The following is a 15,337-nucleotide window of genomic DNA, read 5'->3' as shown; positions in this document are numbered from 1 at the left end:
TGCCGGATCCTGTGCTGGGTGCTGTGGATGCAAAGGCAGATGAGCCAGTCCCTGCCCTTTTATAGAGTTTTGAGCCCCCTAGGGAAGTCAGATGTGCGTGGTACATAAGGGCCATGAATGTCCTGATAAACACGTGTAGTGGGCGTAGCGTGGCATAAAGGCAGGAGGGATGCGTTCTGGAAGGGCCGGTTCTGTTGAGGTGGGGAGGTGGTGACCTATAAGTGGAGTCAGGAAGGACTAAGTGTTTACTCGATAGAATGGATTGGGGGTGGGGGACTCTCCAGGCGGCTGGAACAGCATGAGCAGAGGCCTGGCGGCTGGGAACAGCCTGGCGTGTTGAGGACAGTGCAGAGCTGGGTAGGACTGGGGTTTACGGGATTAGTGACAGACATCCAGTCGGGCACAGGGAGGGATTCATCCAGGCCAGTAAGGGAACCCAGAAAATGGGAGGCGGGGGACCCTCTCCTCCTCTATCCAGGAGGGCAGGCCAGGCTGTCCGCAGAGTTGGGTGGAATTCAGGGCTTGGAGCCAGGAGCCAGACGGGAATCGAAGGCGGTCGGTCCGGCAGAGTTCTTGATCTCTTAGCTCATCACTGCCGAGCAGTCTCCCGAGGAAAATCCCAGCCAGGAAACTTGGGGTTTTCAGGGGCCTCAGCTTACGTCGAGGGTGCGGCTCCCTTCCTGCAACCCCCCCCTCCCCCCTTCCCAACACCCTGCAAGGGGCAGCCAGTGAGGCCTAGCAGCTTCCCTGGCTGGGGAGACATCTGCAGGGGCCCAACTGAGGGGGCCCACGGCTGGTCATGGGCTCCAGCAGCGCAGGAAGGAAGACAGCAAGAGGCCGAGGGACCCTGAAATAATAAATGTCAGAGCCGGCAGGAGCCTTCCGCATCCCGCCCAACCCCTTCATTCCAGACTCCAGACGAGAGTTGAGGAGTCAGCCTGGGAGGAAAGGAGACTGAACAAGGTCACACCGGGGGCAGGGGTAGACCGGGGGCTGGCCCCAGACTTTGCAGCTTAGCCAGTGCAGGAGCGCAGGCAGGCAGGGCTGGGGCCCCTCCACATGGGTGATGTAGGGGGAAGCTGGGAAGAGCCCTGCCCTGCTCTCTGGCACCTCCTTCTGACTCCACCCCCCCCCCCCCCCCCCCCCCCCCCCAGCACCGCCACCGACTCTTGGGCCCTGGGGGGCGGCGGCCTTGCCTATCCAGATGAAAACCATTTGGAGATGTGCTCTTGCTGGTGGCTGAGGTTGGAGTGGCCTCACGAGGTACGATTAACAGGACTCTGAGTCCCAGAGCACTGACCTGGAAGGGGATTTAGCAGCCGTGTCCGCCGGCTGTAAGGTGTACAGATGGGGAGACTGAGGCACAAGAGGAAGAAACTTGCTCAGAGGGGCTAGTGGCAGAGGCAGACCTAAAATTCAGTCCCTCTGCCTTCCCTCAGCACGTTTCTGTATCGCCTCTCAAGATGCCTGGCATCCACCATTAGACAAAATATGGCCACAGTACTCCTTACAGAGAGAACAGGTTCCGCCAGCTGGGACTTCCCTCGTGGTTGGCTGTAGTGTGGGAGAGTGGGAGAAGGTTCTGGAAGCGAAAGGCTCTACGCTTCCTAGAGCTACCTACGTGACCTTGAGCCAGCTGACCAACCTACCCCAGCCTCTGTTGCCTCATCTGTAAAATGGGAAGGATAATAGCTACCTCACAGTGTTGCTGGGAGGGATGCATGAGGTAAAAAATAAAGTGCCTGCCCCACAGTGCTCACTCAGTAAGCAGGGGGGTGGTTGGATTCATGTTAATAAGTAGACTCATTCTGGGACCTTGGAATCCAAGGCCTTCCCGTTGTGTGATCTGCTTTGCGCTGGGTCAGGCCGTGTTCCCCATCACCCTGTCGTGCCTGGGGGACGCGTCTGTACCCCTTTCTTGCACTTGGGCACTGGTCTGCAGCCAAGTCCTAGAGCTGATCTTTCTACCGTGAGAATTTACCAAGTCCCTCCTCTCTTGTCCAGAGCCCTGCAGGCGCTCCCCATTACTTGTGGGATAAAACCGAGGGCTTTGGTTAAAAGTTCAGACTCGAGGCGCCTGGGTGGCTCACTCGGTTGAGCGTCCGACTCCGGCTCAGGTCATGATCTCGCGGTTTGTGAGTTCGAGCCCCAGGTCGGGCTCTGTGCCGACAGCTCAGAGCCTGGAGCCTGCTTCGGATTCCGTGTCTCCCTCTCTCTCTGCCCCTCCCCGGCTCGCACTGTGTCTCTCTCTCAAAAATGAATAAATGTTAAAAAAAAAAGTTTGGACTCTGGAGCCTGACGCCCTTGGTGTACGTCCAGGTTCCTCTGCTCACTAGTTGTGCGAGCCTGGGCAAAAGCCAGAGCTTCCCGGGGCCTCACTTTTTCCTCATCCGTAAAACCTCCTGGGTTGTTGAGAGGATACTGTGAACTGGTACAAGGTATGTCATGTAGTAGATTGTGCAACTCGTGAGCTCGGGGTCGTGAGTTTGAACCCCACGCTGGGGGTAGAGATTACTTAGTAAATAAAGTTAAAAAAACCCAAAGTCTGTCACAACAAGCCTGGCGTCCAGTAGTGATGGGAGCGTCTGCTCAACTCTCACTGCAAGCGTGGCCTCCCAGTGGGTCACTCTGGGCCCTGCTCGGCCCTGGGCCTCACTGCTCACCACACCCCGGCCCTGGTAAGTGCTGCTTCGGAAAGCTCCTGGCCGGTCCCCGAATGTGGGAAGCGTGCCTTCCAGGGACTTTGCCAGGTACCTCCCGTCTGTTAGAATCGTCTTCCCCCCGCCTCTCTTTGTTCCACTGACGTCTCCTTGTTTCCGAGGCCCTGGTGAAGCATCACTCCATCTCAGTGTAGGGTGGCTGTGGCTGCTCCGTTCTTTGTCCCCACACGGACTCCTCTTCTGCTCTGCGTTCGCCAAGCGCCTCTTCAGCTGTTAGCGATCGTGGCGTATCTCCCACACCGGGGACCTCGAGGGCAGGGCCTGAGCTGATGTCCCTCTCTCCCCAGCACCCACACAGGGCTTTGGGTACAGGAAAGCCTTGCAGACCACCCAGGAAGGGCCCAGTGGGGCTCCCCTCCTTTCTCTGGATCTGGTGGTTGGGCAGGTGGATGAGAAAAAGCAAACCATGAGAGCCTGACATGAAGAGGACCGCTCACGTTTGCATGGGCTGTAAACTTCCCCAGTCTTTATGACTCCATTCTCAGTGGGAGGGGACTGGAGCAGCAGTGACTGTCATTCCCGCTTTGCAGGTGGAGAGCCTACTCCCGAAGACGCTGGGGACTTGCTCAGGGTCTCGGAGCGGGTGAGAAATTGGGTCTGGAATAGAACCCAGGCCTCCTCCCTTCACATCATGCGCTTTTTCCACTGTGTGCCCTTTTGTAATCAGGCCATGGAGTGTGGAGGCTGCCTCGAGCCAGAAGGTCAGCCTTTACCCCTTTCTGCCTGCCTCTCAAAGACCCTTCTGCCTGATCCTTGCCCTCCATTGGCCCTGGGCCCCAGGCCCCTGGCCTCCCTCAGGCCAACGTCTCCAAACCCACTCTCGCATCCCATCCCCCTTGTCGAAAGCTATGCCCAGACAGCTGTCCATTGAAAGGGGTCAGTTCTGCGCACCTAGGGTGTCAAAGGCTAGTTTCAGTAACTTAGTGCAGTGGACCCCTACCTTTCTGAATATAAGAACCGCTTGTCTTTTTTTTTTTTTTTAATGGTTATTTGTTTATTTTGAGAGGGAGAGGGAGAGAGAGATAGCACATGTGCACGCTCAGGAGAGCACGGGAGGGGCAGAGAAAGATGGAGAGAGAGAATCCCAAGCAGGCTCAGCGCTGTCTGTGCAGAGTCTGATGTGGGGCTTGAACTCACGAACCCTAAGATCATAGACTGAGCCATTCAGGCGCCTCGAACCCCTTGTCTTCTTGTATTAACTCAGTACTGTAGAAATCTTCAAACATACCCCAAAGTAGACTCACCCAGTTTCAACAACTATGAATATTTTGCCGATCTTGTTTTTTCATCTACTAGCTCTCACTTTTTCCTGATTATGGAGAATTTAGAATTGTCACGGAGACAGAACACGATGGTGAACGGCCTCCATTTACCTGTGACCCGGTCCTGCCCCGACCTCATCCCCACCTGCTTCCCTGACTCTCAGTTTTGAAGCAAGTGCCAAGCATTTGCTGAAATTCTAAAAAAGTTTAAAAAGCAAAGTAAGGTGCAAGTATTGCCTTTGGTCAGTGTGTGTTTCGAGTCTCTTATGATTTCTCCTCTATCATTTGTGGTTTCGTTTTCTACGATCCCCTTGTTGGAGAAATCAGCGGCTTGTTCTGTAGTTTCACGCACTCTGTGCTCACTGCTGCATTCCCCAGGTGTGGGGTCATGAATGTCTCCATCTGTGTTTCCTGTACATTGGTAGTTGGATGTAGAAATGAGAAGCCCTAAGGCCTTTTCTGGGTTTTTTGGTGGCTTTTGTTTTTTTGCATTTTATCATTTCATAAATACTATAAGTGTAACTTGGCTTGCTCATTAAAACATAGTATTTTCATTTTCACATTTAATATGTAGCACATATAATTTAATCTTCTTTGTGGACATCAAGGCTTAAAGGAGCCAAGATTCTGCCCCCTCACAGGGGGACCCCTTTTTTTAAGACATTTTTTTTTATTAAGTTTATTTATTTACTTAGAACAAGCAGAGTAGGGGCAGAGAGAGGGGGAGAGAGAGAATCCCAAGCAGGCTCTGTGCTGCCAGTGCGGCCCGATGCAGGGCTCCGACTCACCAACTGTGAGATCACGACCTGAGCTGAAATCAAGAGTTGGACCCTTAACCAACTGAGCTGTCCGGCCGACCCTCAAGAATGCTTTTAAAGCTTTTTTGTGTCTTATTGATCATAACAGCTGCATGCAGGTGTGGAATGTGGTCGCGCTAATCTGTGAGACTGTTTTTATTGGTCTAGGGTGCTTCTTGGACGTGTGGCTTCGTAGGGCCCCGGTCGTGACTCTGTGGATGTCACGGGTCTGGGGTCCAGAGACTAGACATGAACAAGGGGGTTAGAGTCTAATGATTTGGGTGCCGGCTTCATTTCCTCTACTTTGTGGCTGTGTGAGCCCAGGCCACTTCCTTCACCTCCCTGAGCTTCACTGACTCTTCAGCCAGATGGGAACAATGCAACAGCTGCCCCGCTGGGAAGCTGGGAATCTTAGAGGATGGATGTCAAACTGCTTTATAAACTGTAAAGCCCCGCGAAAGCGTTGGTTTGTGTGCTTTCCTTAGTTCGTTTGCATTTCTGGTGAGACCCGGGGCAAGAAACTCATCTGAGTCTTTGCTGTGCAGTCTGTAAGATGAGAAGGTAATGTTAGATTATCTCTAATATTCCATGACTTAGTCCTCTGGGGGACAAGGTCATGGCCCAAAGCAAAGATGGAAAATGGTTTTCATCTCCTGTGCTAACTCTAGTCTCATTGTTACCTAAAGAGCAGTCTTAAAACAAAGCAAAACAAACAAACAAAAAGAGCAGTCTTAACAGAATGATAAACTGAATCCAGGTTTTTCAGTGGGGAAAAACACTGTGATTGATTAATGGTGCCACAAAAGTGGTGCCTATGTCCCATATTATAATAGTCCAAAGGAGTGAATGTCTAATGGTGAAATTTAACCGGCAGCTCCCAAGGCCTTAGCTTTTGCTGCTCTGCTCCCTTGGCTGAGTCGTCATGGTTACCACAGCTGGCTCTGGGAAATCACAGGAATGAAGAATGGGTCCTATTGATGAATCCTGACCCAGGAGGGGGGCAAGCAGAAGGCCCTTCCAAGCAGGGCAGCTGGGCATGGCCCTAGTGCTGCCATCTGCGGTCTTTTGCCTGCAGAGAACACGGATCAGTGAGCCAGAGCACTGTGTGTGTGTGTGTGTGTGTGTGTGTGTGTGTGTGTGTGTGTGTGCCTGCGCGCGCACGGTGGGGGCAGTGGCACTGGGGGAAGTAGGGGCACAAAGGGCAGGGCCACCAGCTGGAATTCAGGCTTTGTCTTGGGCCAGCCAGGCAAGGCTGACCAAAGGACTCTAGTCGGTTTTCCAAGTTTAGTCACGTCCCTGATGGTCTTGGGTCTCGTCTCCCCTGCCTCTGCCCGATGCTTGCCCAGGCTTTGGATCCATTTCAGAGAAATCTAAATAGCCATCACTACTGATCCCAAATCCATTGCCCGAGTCATGCTCTGCCACCTGAAGTCCTTGAATACTTCAAGTGGTGGGGAGCTCACCACTTAGTCTTCCTTAGGAACGCCTTCCTCTGTTTGAGCTGAAATTTGTTTCTGTCTCCTTAAATTCCACCTCTCAGTCCTGGGAACCCTCAGGTCCAATTTGAACAAATCTATATTCTCTTCAGTAGGATAGCCCTTGGGATATTTGTAGTTGGAGCACCACCGTCAACCTTATTTTCTTGGCACAGGTCTCTCCCTGCCCCATCCCTGTTTGGGGGATGGTGAGAGGATATGGCAGAGGTTCTTGAGGTGGGGTTCAGATTCAGAGGCAGATCCGGTCTTGATATCAAAGGAGCCATGTCCCTTAACCTCTGCGGGGCGGCTTGGTGGTGTGGAAGGAACATGAGCCCTGGATTTGGCCAGACCTGGTTTTAAATTACAGCTCTACCACCGTTCAGAATTATGGGACCAGAACATACCTGGACTTGTTCCTTCCTCCAGCAGCTTCATCTATAAAATGCCAGTGGTGATGCCGACCTCAAAGGGTGGCTGGGAAGGTGACAAGAAATGTGTATTCAGAACATGTGGCATCTTGTTGTATATGACTGCCCCGTGGCAGAGGCTCCACTGTGGCCCCTCTGCACCTGTCATTCCCACATCTTGTTGAGCAGGATCATGGCAGGGTGGGGAGAAGACCTTTAATTAGCTCAAGGAAGATTGAGAAATTCCAAACCAATTCAGGTTCATTTTGGAATAAGTAACATTATTAGCTATGAAATAATAGGTTCTGAGCACTTTACTTTGTGGATTCATTTCATCTGTCCAACAACCTTATGGAGGAGAAACTATTATCAATCTCATTTCATGAATGGGGACACTGAGGCATGGAAAAGTCACACAGCAGGTGCCTAGTGGAGCTGGAATTCAAAGCTAGATAGTTTGGGGCCAGCCTCATACTTTTAGCCGTGATGATTTATGTGTCTCTGATAGAATCTGATTCCCAAACTTTAGCATGCATCAGATTCACCTGGAGGGCTTGTTAAACCATAAATCACTGAGCCCCTCCCCTAGATTTCCAGATTCAGCCGAAGAATTTGCATCTCTACCAAGGTCCCAGGTGGTGCTGATGCTGCTGGTTCAGAGACCCCACTTTGAGGATTAAATGGACCCACCTGAATCCAGAGGCTGAGTTTTGTTTTTTCTAGCCTAGCCAGTCTTCGACACGGAGAAGGAGGGCTGATCTCATACACAGGCAGAAAGCAAACCACAGTAAGGATCGTACTCATATTTTCCAGATGCCTCAGGGCTTGGCACGTGCTGCCATGTCTGCGATCTCATACAAGCCTCACCAGTGACTCTGTGAGTTAAGGAGAGGATGGATTTTCTCCCCGTATGGTATCATTTCCCTACTTTAAAGAAGAGGACGTTTGGAGCACTGCTGTTCTAGCATTGCCCAGGGAGATCGTTTTAAGGAGAATGGGGTTAGAATCTCAGCTTGCGACTCATTGTGCTATGGCAGGGTCATTACAGGAGATCTGGAAACCTCTGTGCCTTTCCCCAGATATCTTCCCATCCCCAGGCTGTGATCAGAATTTCCTCCTTAAAACTGTAGTTCTAGGGGTGCCTGAGTGGCCCAGTCGGTTAAGTGTCCAACTCTTGATTTAGGCTTAGGTCATGATCTCAGGAGCAAGAGACTGAGCCCCGTGTCGGGCTCTGTGCTGAGTGTGGAGCACGCTTGGGATACTCTCTCTCTCTCTCTCTCTCTCTCTCTCTCTCTCTCTGCCCCTCCACCCATTCTCCCTCTCAAAATAACAAACACAACTGTATTTCTTTAGCTTAAGCCTTTGCCCCATTATATCATAGAGGGTAGTTGTTAATCAGCCGTCGATACCCTAGTATGAGTGGTGTGCAAATATTTTCTTGGGAAAAGGGTGATCTGAACTCTCCCCTCTTTGTGCCCACTTCAGGCACTTGCGTGGTTATGCGTGTGGGAGCCTCTTGAAGGAAAGGGCCATGCCTGGCTAAAATAGGCACCAGTAGGTGCTTGTCGGAATGAACGAATGAATGAATGAACAATGTTCCTCTCCTTTCCCATTCTTCCCCAGGGCAAGCCTTCCTCCTCCAGCAATCCTACCATTTATATCACGCACTCCCCACAGCATCTCACCGTGCAGTCTTAGTCTCTTTCCTGCCTGTCCCGGGCCCATAGTCAAGCATCACCGAATAAGACTTTCTCTGTTCTTCCTAAGCAGACATGGCTGTCCTTCTCCTGGGCTCCCGAGTGCCTTGTCCACCTTACATTATAGCCATAGTCACACTGCAGGTGTCTGTTTACTTGGCTCTTTGCCCCTTAGATGGTGATGTCCCTGAGAGCTGAGTCTGTCTTTTTTTTTTTTTTTTTAATGTTGATTTATTTTTGAGAGAGAGACAGAGCATGAGAGGTGGAGGGGCAGAGAGAGAAGGAGTCACAGAATCCGGAGCAGGCTCCAGGCTCTGAGCTGTCAGCACGGAGCCCGACACAGGGCTTGAACTCACGGACTGTGAGATCATGACCTGAGCTGAAGTCGGACGCTTAACCAACTGACCCACCCAGGCACCCCAAAGTCTGTGTCTTTTACACAGAGTGTGAATGCAGGCACGCAGTAACTAGTGAGTGAGTGAGGGAATGAATGAATGAATGAATGAATACCTACGTGAACCTTGGTTGCTAAGAGCAGTAGGGGCAGAAATGGTATCTTGCCAGGAAGCCATTTCCTGAGATATGTCTGACAAGGGCATCAAGTGATAGTTTATTGGTCATTAGGGTGGCTTGCCTACCCGTAGGCAAGTGGGAGCTAGCTTCGGTCACGAATGACAACATACCCCGCATAACGTGGCTAAAATAAGATAGACATTTATTTCTTTTATAAATGTTTACAAATAAGTGGCCCAGGGCTGCTAGGGTGGTTCCTCAATCACCAGGACAAGGCTACTACTTTTTTGCTCACCGTCCATAACAGGTGGCTTCTACGTCGTGGTCCAAGATGGCTGCCTGAGCTCTAGACATCACAAATGCATTCCAGCCAAGAGAAAGTTATGACAGAGGGTACCCCTCCCTCTCTTCCTTTTATCCTTTTCTGTTTTTCCCCCTCTTTGTTTAAAAAAACACTTTATTTTTTTAGAGCACTGTTAGCTTCCCAGCAAAATTGAGTGGAAAGTACAGAGTTCCTATATACCTTCTACTCCACAAATAACCTCCCACACTATCACTATCCCACACCAGAGTGGCATATTTGTTATAATCAGTGAGCCTACACTGACACGTCGTTATCACCCCAAATCCATAGTTTATGTTAAGGTTCACTCTCGGTATTGTACATTTTATGAGTTTTGACAAATGCATAGTGACCGTATCCACGAGCAGGCCCATGCAGAATCGTTTCACTGCTCTAAAAGTCCCTTGTGCTCCACCTGTTTATCCCTTCTTCCCCTGGCAACCGCTGATCTTTTGATCGTTTCCACACTTTGGTCTATTCCAGAACGTCCCATAGTTGGAATCACTATGCAATTTTTTCAGATTGGCTTTTTTCACTCAGTAATATATATACATCTTTTAAAACAATTTAGTTTTAAGTCATCTCTACACCCATCATGGGACTCGAACTCACAACCCTGAGATCCATAGTCACGTGCTCCACCAACTGAGCCAGCCAGAAATATATATTTAAGGTTCTTTTGCGTCCTTTGTGACTTGGGAGCTCCTTTTTCGCGCTAAACAATATGCCATTGTCTGCAAGTTTTAGCAGTTATGGATAAAGCTGCTGTAAACATCCATGTGCAAGTTTTTATGTGGCAATAGACTTTCAGTTCATTTGGGTAAATACCAAGGAGTGCAGTTGCTGGGTTGTATGGTAAGAGTATGTTTAGTTTGGTAACAAACTGCCAAGCTGTCTAACAAAGTGGCTGTAACGTTTTGCCTTCCCACCAGCAGTGAAAGACAGTTCTGTTTCTCCACATCCTCATCAGCATTTGGTGTTGTCATTGTTTTGGGTTTGGGCCATTTTAATAGGTGTGTAGTCCTTCCCTTCCTTTTTTTAATCTATTCGTTTTGAGGGGGCGAGGCGCAGACAGAGGGGGAGAGAGAGAATCATAAGTAGGCTCTGTGCTGTCAGCAGAGAGTCCGATGTGGGACTCGATCCCACAACCCTGGGATCATGACCTGAGCCGAAATCAAGAGTCAGACACTCAACCAACTGAGCCACCCAGGGGCTCCCCCTTCCTTTTAAGAATACTTTCTGAAAGCTAACAAATGAAATGTCCGTTGTATTACATAGGTCAGCACTTCGTCATATGACCATATTCACCTGCAAGGTAGGCTGGGAAGTGTCGTCTCTCTCGCGAGTGGCCGAGTGGCCGTCGGAAAAGTCAGGGTTCTTTTTGCTAAAGAAGAAGAGAGAATGGACGCTGGGAGCCAACCAGCAGTCTCTGTAGGGAAGAGAGATCCTCTCAAACCAGCTTAAGCACTTAGGGGAATTTGTTGGATGGATTCGGGGATATTTCATGAAGACCCAAGGACAGGAAGTGTAGGGGAGCCTCTCAGGGTGCGGGATCGGGAGAGGTGCCAGAAACCAGAGCAGCATTTTTCTAGTGCTTTTCTGTGGCCGCATGGGTCTCGTTTGCTTCTTTTGTACGTCTGCTTTGTTCTTTTCTCTTTGCACATGGTGGGAAAGATGTCCCAGCTTCAGTACTTCAGATCAGTTAGCTAACTTCCCAGAGCCTGATTCCGAATTCTTTGGAGAGAGAAGCTGATTGGGCCAGCTTGGGTCAAGTGTCCACCCTAGTCCAGTCAACTGTGGCTAAAACAAACAAGGTGACAAGGGCCCACCGCTAGAGGGGAGGAGGGCAGCTTTCAGAGAATCTGTGTCGTGGGATGGGGAGACTCTCCGAAAAGTATCACGGACACAGACTTCTCAGGTGCATGTCCCAGGACTTTGCAAAACGTCATTCATTTAGGTAAACAATTATTGGGTATTTTCTGTATGCTAAGCACGCGGATCTGCCTTCTAGGGAGTTTTCTAAATCTCTTTGGAATTTGTTCATATCTTTAACCTACGCTGTCGTTTGGCGTAAAGTCACAGCTCCTTAAATTAATCGTCTCTTAGCTTTCCCTTTCAAGTCTCGAGGTGGGGATCGAGGGCTTTGGCGAACGCATATTCCCTCACCTAGGTCTTTGGGAACTGTCCTCCCCCTCGTCTTTGTTTCTCCAGGAGAATGTCTTAGTTCTTTAGCTGATTCAAATATGGCCTCCTCTCCCCCCATCTCCCTAAGTCCTTGACTCTTTTCTTCATCCCTGGGATGAGCCTCCATTGGTCCCACACATGATGTTCATACTCAGGATTTCCTCCATTTTCCAGATAGCTAATCAGGAAGCTCAGAGCAAATAGGCAACTTGCTCGAGGTCACACAGCACCTGGGCAGGGGAGCTGAGCTTCAAACCCAGACCCCCCTCCCTCTAGAGGCTCCCTACATGCCAGAGGCTTCGGAGAACACCCCACATTGCCCCTGAGGTCGGCCCTGTGCATGTCCTCCTGTGAATATCACTTAGAATCTTTGGAGATACTATGCCAAATGTGTTTGCTAACCCTGGTCACGTTGAAGGTAACTCTTTGAAAATAAACTCTGATCCCTTTTTTGGTCACGGGACAAAAGAGGTGGGGCTGGGGTCAGGGCGGGGCGGCGGCGTGTGGTTGGGTGTGTGGGTGAACCATGGTACTGGAGCAGCCCCTGGAAACCCAGCTCTGCTCCTGCCCCGCTGTTTGACTCCGGGCAAGGCGCTCCCCTCTCTTGGCCTCAGTTTCCTCATCTGTGGTTCTATCAGCCCTTCTCAGCCCTAACATTCTATAATTTCCAGCTTAACGAAGCATTTCATAAGGGCTCCATGGGGCTGGGGCTTCTGCACCCCAACTGAAAGAGGACTGTGTCGGGGAGGTTTTGATCTGAGCTGAGCCGAGCACCCCCCTGCCCAAGGCACGCGAGTCCTGCTTCTCACCATCACATCTCCTGGCCTTCCCCACAGTCTGCTGTCTGTTCTGCAACGCACAGAGATGGTTGTCCCACCAGTTCTTTCCAGTCGGGGTGGAGTGCGGCCCCTTCTGCTTCCTGAGCCTGGGATTTGTCTTCGAGAATACAGAGATGTCCACATTCTCTCCTCTGGTCTTTTGCTAAGCGTTTTGCGTGTACAACACAGAGCCCGATGTGGGACTCCATCCCACGAACCACGAGATCCTGACCTGAGCCGAAATCAAGAGTCGGATGCTAAGCCAACTGAGCCACCCAGGCGCCCCAAGCGTTTTGTATATATCTGTAAAACCAATCCATTTGCTCAGCACCTCCAGGAGTCTATAGTGTCATCTCCATTTTGCAGACAAGGTACCCAAGGCTCAGAGAAGTTAACAGGTTTGTCTAGATTGACGCAGTAGGTAGTGCCAGAGTCAGGGTTCCAATCCAGGTCTGGCTGTCCCCACTGTGCCACATGCCTTGCAATCGCTGTGTTTAGCTGGCCTGCACTGGAGTTGGGGAGAAAAGTCTGTGGTCTTCTGGAGTGGTGTGACCGATCTATGTTTCCCATGTGGTCTGGGTGGAAGAGGGTGGTCTATTTATGTTTGGTGGGGGGTGCAGGGGGACCCCGGGGAAGAAACGTTAAACGTGTGTTTCGAGGGTGGGATCATGGAGTCCGGCACTCCTCCCAGCTGGGCATCCCTGAACTCTATCCACATTTGCTTCCAGATCCTAGAAGGAGACCAGGCCATCCTGCAGAGAATAAAGAAAGCTGTGCGGGCGATCCACAGCTCCGGCCTTGGTGAGTGAGCCTGCTTGACGCCCAGCCTGGCCAAGGAGCCCCTTCCCCAGCCCCAGCCCCAGCATGGAACGAACTCTGCCTTTCTCTGCCTCCACAGGCCACGTGGAGAATGAGGAGCAGTACCGAGAGGCTGTAGAGTCCTTGGGCAACAGCCACTTGTCCCAAAACAGTCATGAGCTGTCCACCGGCTTCCTGAACTTGGCCGTGTTCACCCGCGAGGTGGCTGCACTTTTCAAGAACCTGGTGAGGCCCTGTTCCTTTCTCACCCAGCCCTTAGCCTAGGCTCAGGGTACATCAAGTGGGCTTAAGAACCTGACTGAGAAAGGTTCCACCCTTCTCGGGGGTTGCCCTTGACCTCCAGTCTCCCCTGACCTTGACCAGAGACCCAGTTCCCTTTCCAGTTCTGACCTACCATTTGCGTTCCTCTTCTCCTCTGACTTTCCCCCCATGTCTTCTCTTCCCCGCCTTCCCTCTGACCCTGCCCTCCTCTTTCTCTTCTGTGCGAGTACCCAGCAGCAGATGGGCCTCACAGAGGGGAAGAGCCCCACGAAGAGAGGGCTTCCTGGAGGAGGTTCGGGAGAAGGGAGGGCAGAGCCTGGGGTTCCTGCCTTTGTGCCACTGCCTCCCCTTAACCCTCTTTGCCCTCTGCTTTCCCAACTGCATCTGCTGTGTCCACAAAGCCTGGGAACGACCTCCCCTCACCAAGCCTCTCGGCTCCTGCACGTGGTCCAAGATAGAAGCTGTTCCCCTGAACAGGCACGGTTCTCGGTGCCTCACGTGGGTTAACTCATCCAATCCTGGAGCACAGCTCTGTGGGTTTGGTTTTACCGTCTTCCCCGCTTTACGGGCTAGGAAACTAGGGCACGAGGTTAAGCACCTGGCCCGAGTTCACACTGCCGGAGTGGAACCCAGGTTGTCCGGCTCCAGTGTCTGAACCCAAGCCTGGCTGTAGCACCTCAGGAAAGCCCGTCGCTCCCCAGGCTCCATGGCTTTGGGACTGGCTGTCGTGGCTCCAGTCCCTCCCTTGCCCAGGCCCTGGCTGCATCATCTCTGAGACGCAGTTTGCTTGGTGGTTGAGCCCCCAGACCTCAGGCTTAGACTCGGGCCCTGCTCTGCGGCTCTCTGGGTGGGTGTCCCTGGCCAAGTCGCTCACTCTGCCTGGGCCCCGTCTGTAAAATTGTGCTCATAATGGTACCCACCTCACAGAGTTATAATGAGGTTACGCAAGTTAAGTGCCTACCCCAGAGTAAGCGCGCAGTTAGTGATAGATAATATTGCCACCTGTCATGATTGTACCTCTCTGCATAGCACTGCCTCACACACTGTCCCGTATGTAGGGCTTTAGTGTGTGAGTTCAACTGAATTAGTGACCTCTTTTGTCTTGACCTCTCCTCCTGCTGTTTTCAGTCAAACTAAGCTTTGCTGAGGGTCTACTCTGTGCTGGGCATCGTACGAGGGGCTGGTGACACAGGGAAGAGGCTAATGCCTTAGAGAGCCATAGTCTAGTGGGAGAGACAGGAGCTGAGATGTGGGACGACACCAAGCATTACCAGTAGCTTGGCACAAACCAGTAGCTTGGCACAACCCAGCGAGTTGGGTCAGAGGCTGCCATGGTTCAGAAAGGGGAAGGTCAGCGTAGACCATGGGGAGGAGCAATCAGGAAGGCTTCCTGGAGGAGGGGAGACCCAAGCTATACTTTGAAAGGTGAACTAAAATATCAGACAGGCAATTTGGGTTGCCAAATGATAGAAACTCAATTCAAACCAGGATTTTTTAGGGGCGCCTGGGTGGCTCAGTCGGCTAAGTGTCTGACTTCGGCTCAGGTCATGATCTCTCAGTTCGTGAGTTCGAGTCCCGTGTCGGGCTCTGTGCTGACAGTTCAGAGCCTGGAGCCTGCTTCAGAGTCTGTGTCTCCCTCTCTTTCTGCCCCTTCCCTGCTCATACTTTGTCTTTCTCTCTCTCTCTCAAAAATAAAAAATAAAAAAATAAACATTAAAAAAGTTTTTTCAAACTAGGATTTGTTATAAAGAGAATTCATTGGCCCCCGTAATGGGAAATCCAGGTATGCAACTGGCTCTAGGCTTCTTCTCTTTCTCTTAGTTTCTCTCTGTGTCTGCTCAGTGGGCAGGATGGCCCAGCAGACCCAGATTCACAGTCTCACCAGAAGAAAGACCCAGTGTTTCTCCCAGGACTCTGGCAGAAAGTTCCAGGAAGGATCCTGATTGGCCAGCTCGAATTGTGCACCTGAGCCAGTCCCTATTGCCCGAGGATGGGGTGCTCTGGTCAGCTCTGACTCCTGTGTTTACCTCACGTGACC

At 51.3% G+C, this 15,337-nt stretch overlaps 1 protein-coding gene across 1 annotated transcript in view; it reads left to right on the top strand.

The window, feature by feature from the left end:
* The window catches only part of ASAP3 (ArfGAP with SH3 domain, ankyrin repeat and PH domain 3), a 48,882-nt gene that overhangs the window by 12,244 nt on the left and 21,301 nt on the right, over positions 1–15,337 (top strand). Inside the window, 2 exon segments of the mRNA XM_042951924.1 lie at positions 12,948–13,020; positions 13,118–13,263. Of these exon segments, the coding sequence (XP_042807858.1) occupies positions 12,948–13,020; positions 13,118–13,263 (219 nt within the window).

The sequence above is a fragment of the Panthera leo genome, chromosome C1 (assembly GCF_018350215.1).
Source record: "Panthera leo isolate Ple1 chromosome C1, P.leo_Ple1_pat1.1, whole genome shotgun sequence".
NCBI lineage: Eukaryota > Metazoa > Chordata > Mammalia > Carnivora > Felidae > Panthera > Panthera leo.
This window is presented reverse-complemented; position numbering and strand designations above follow the sequence as displayed.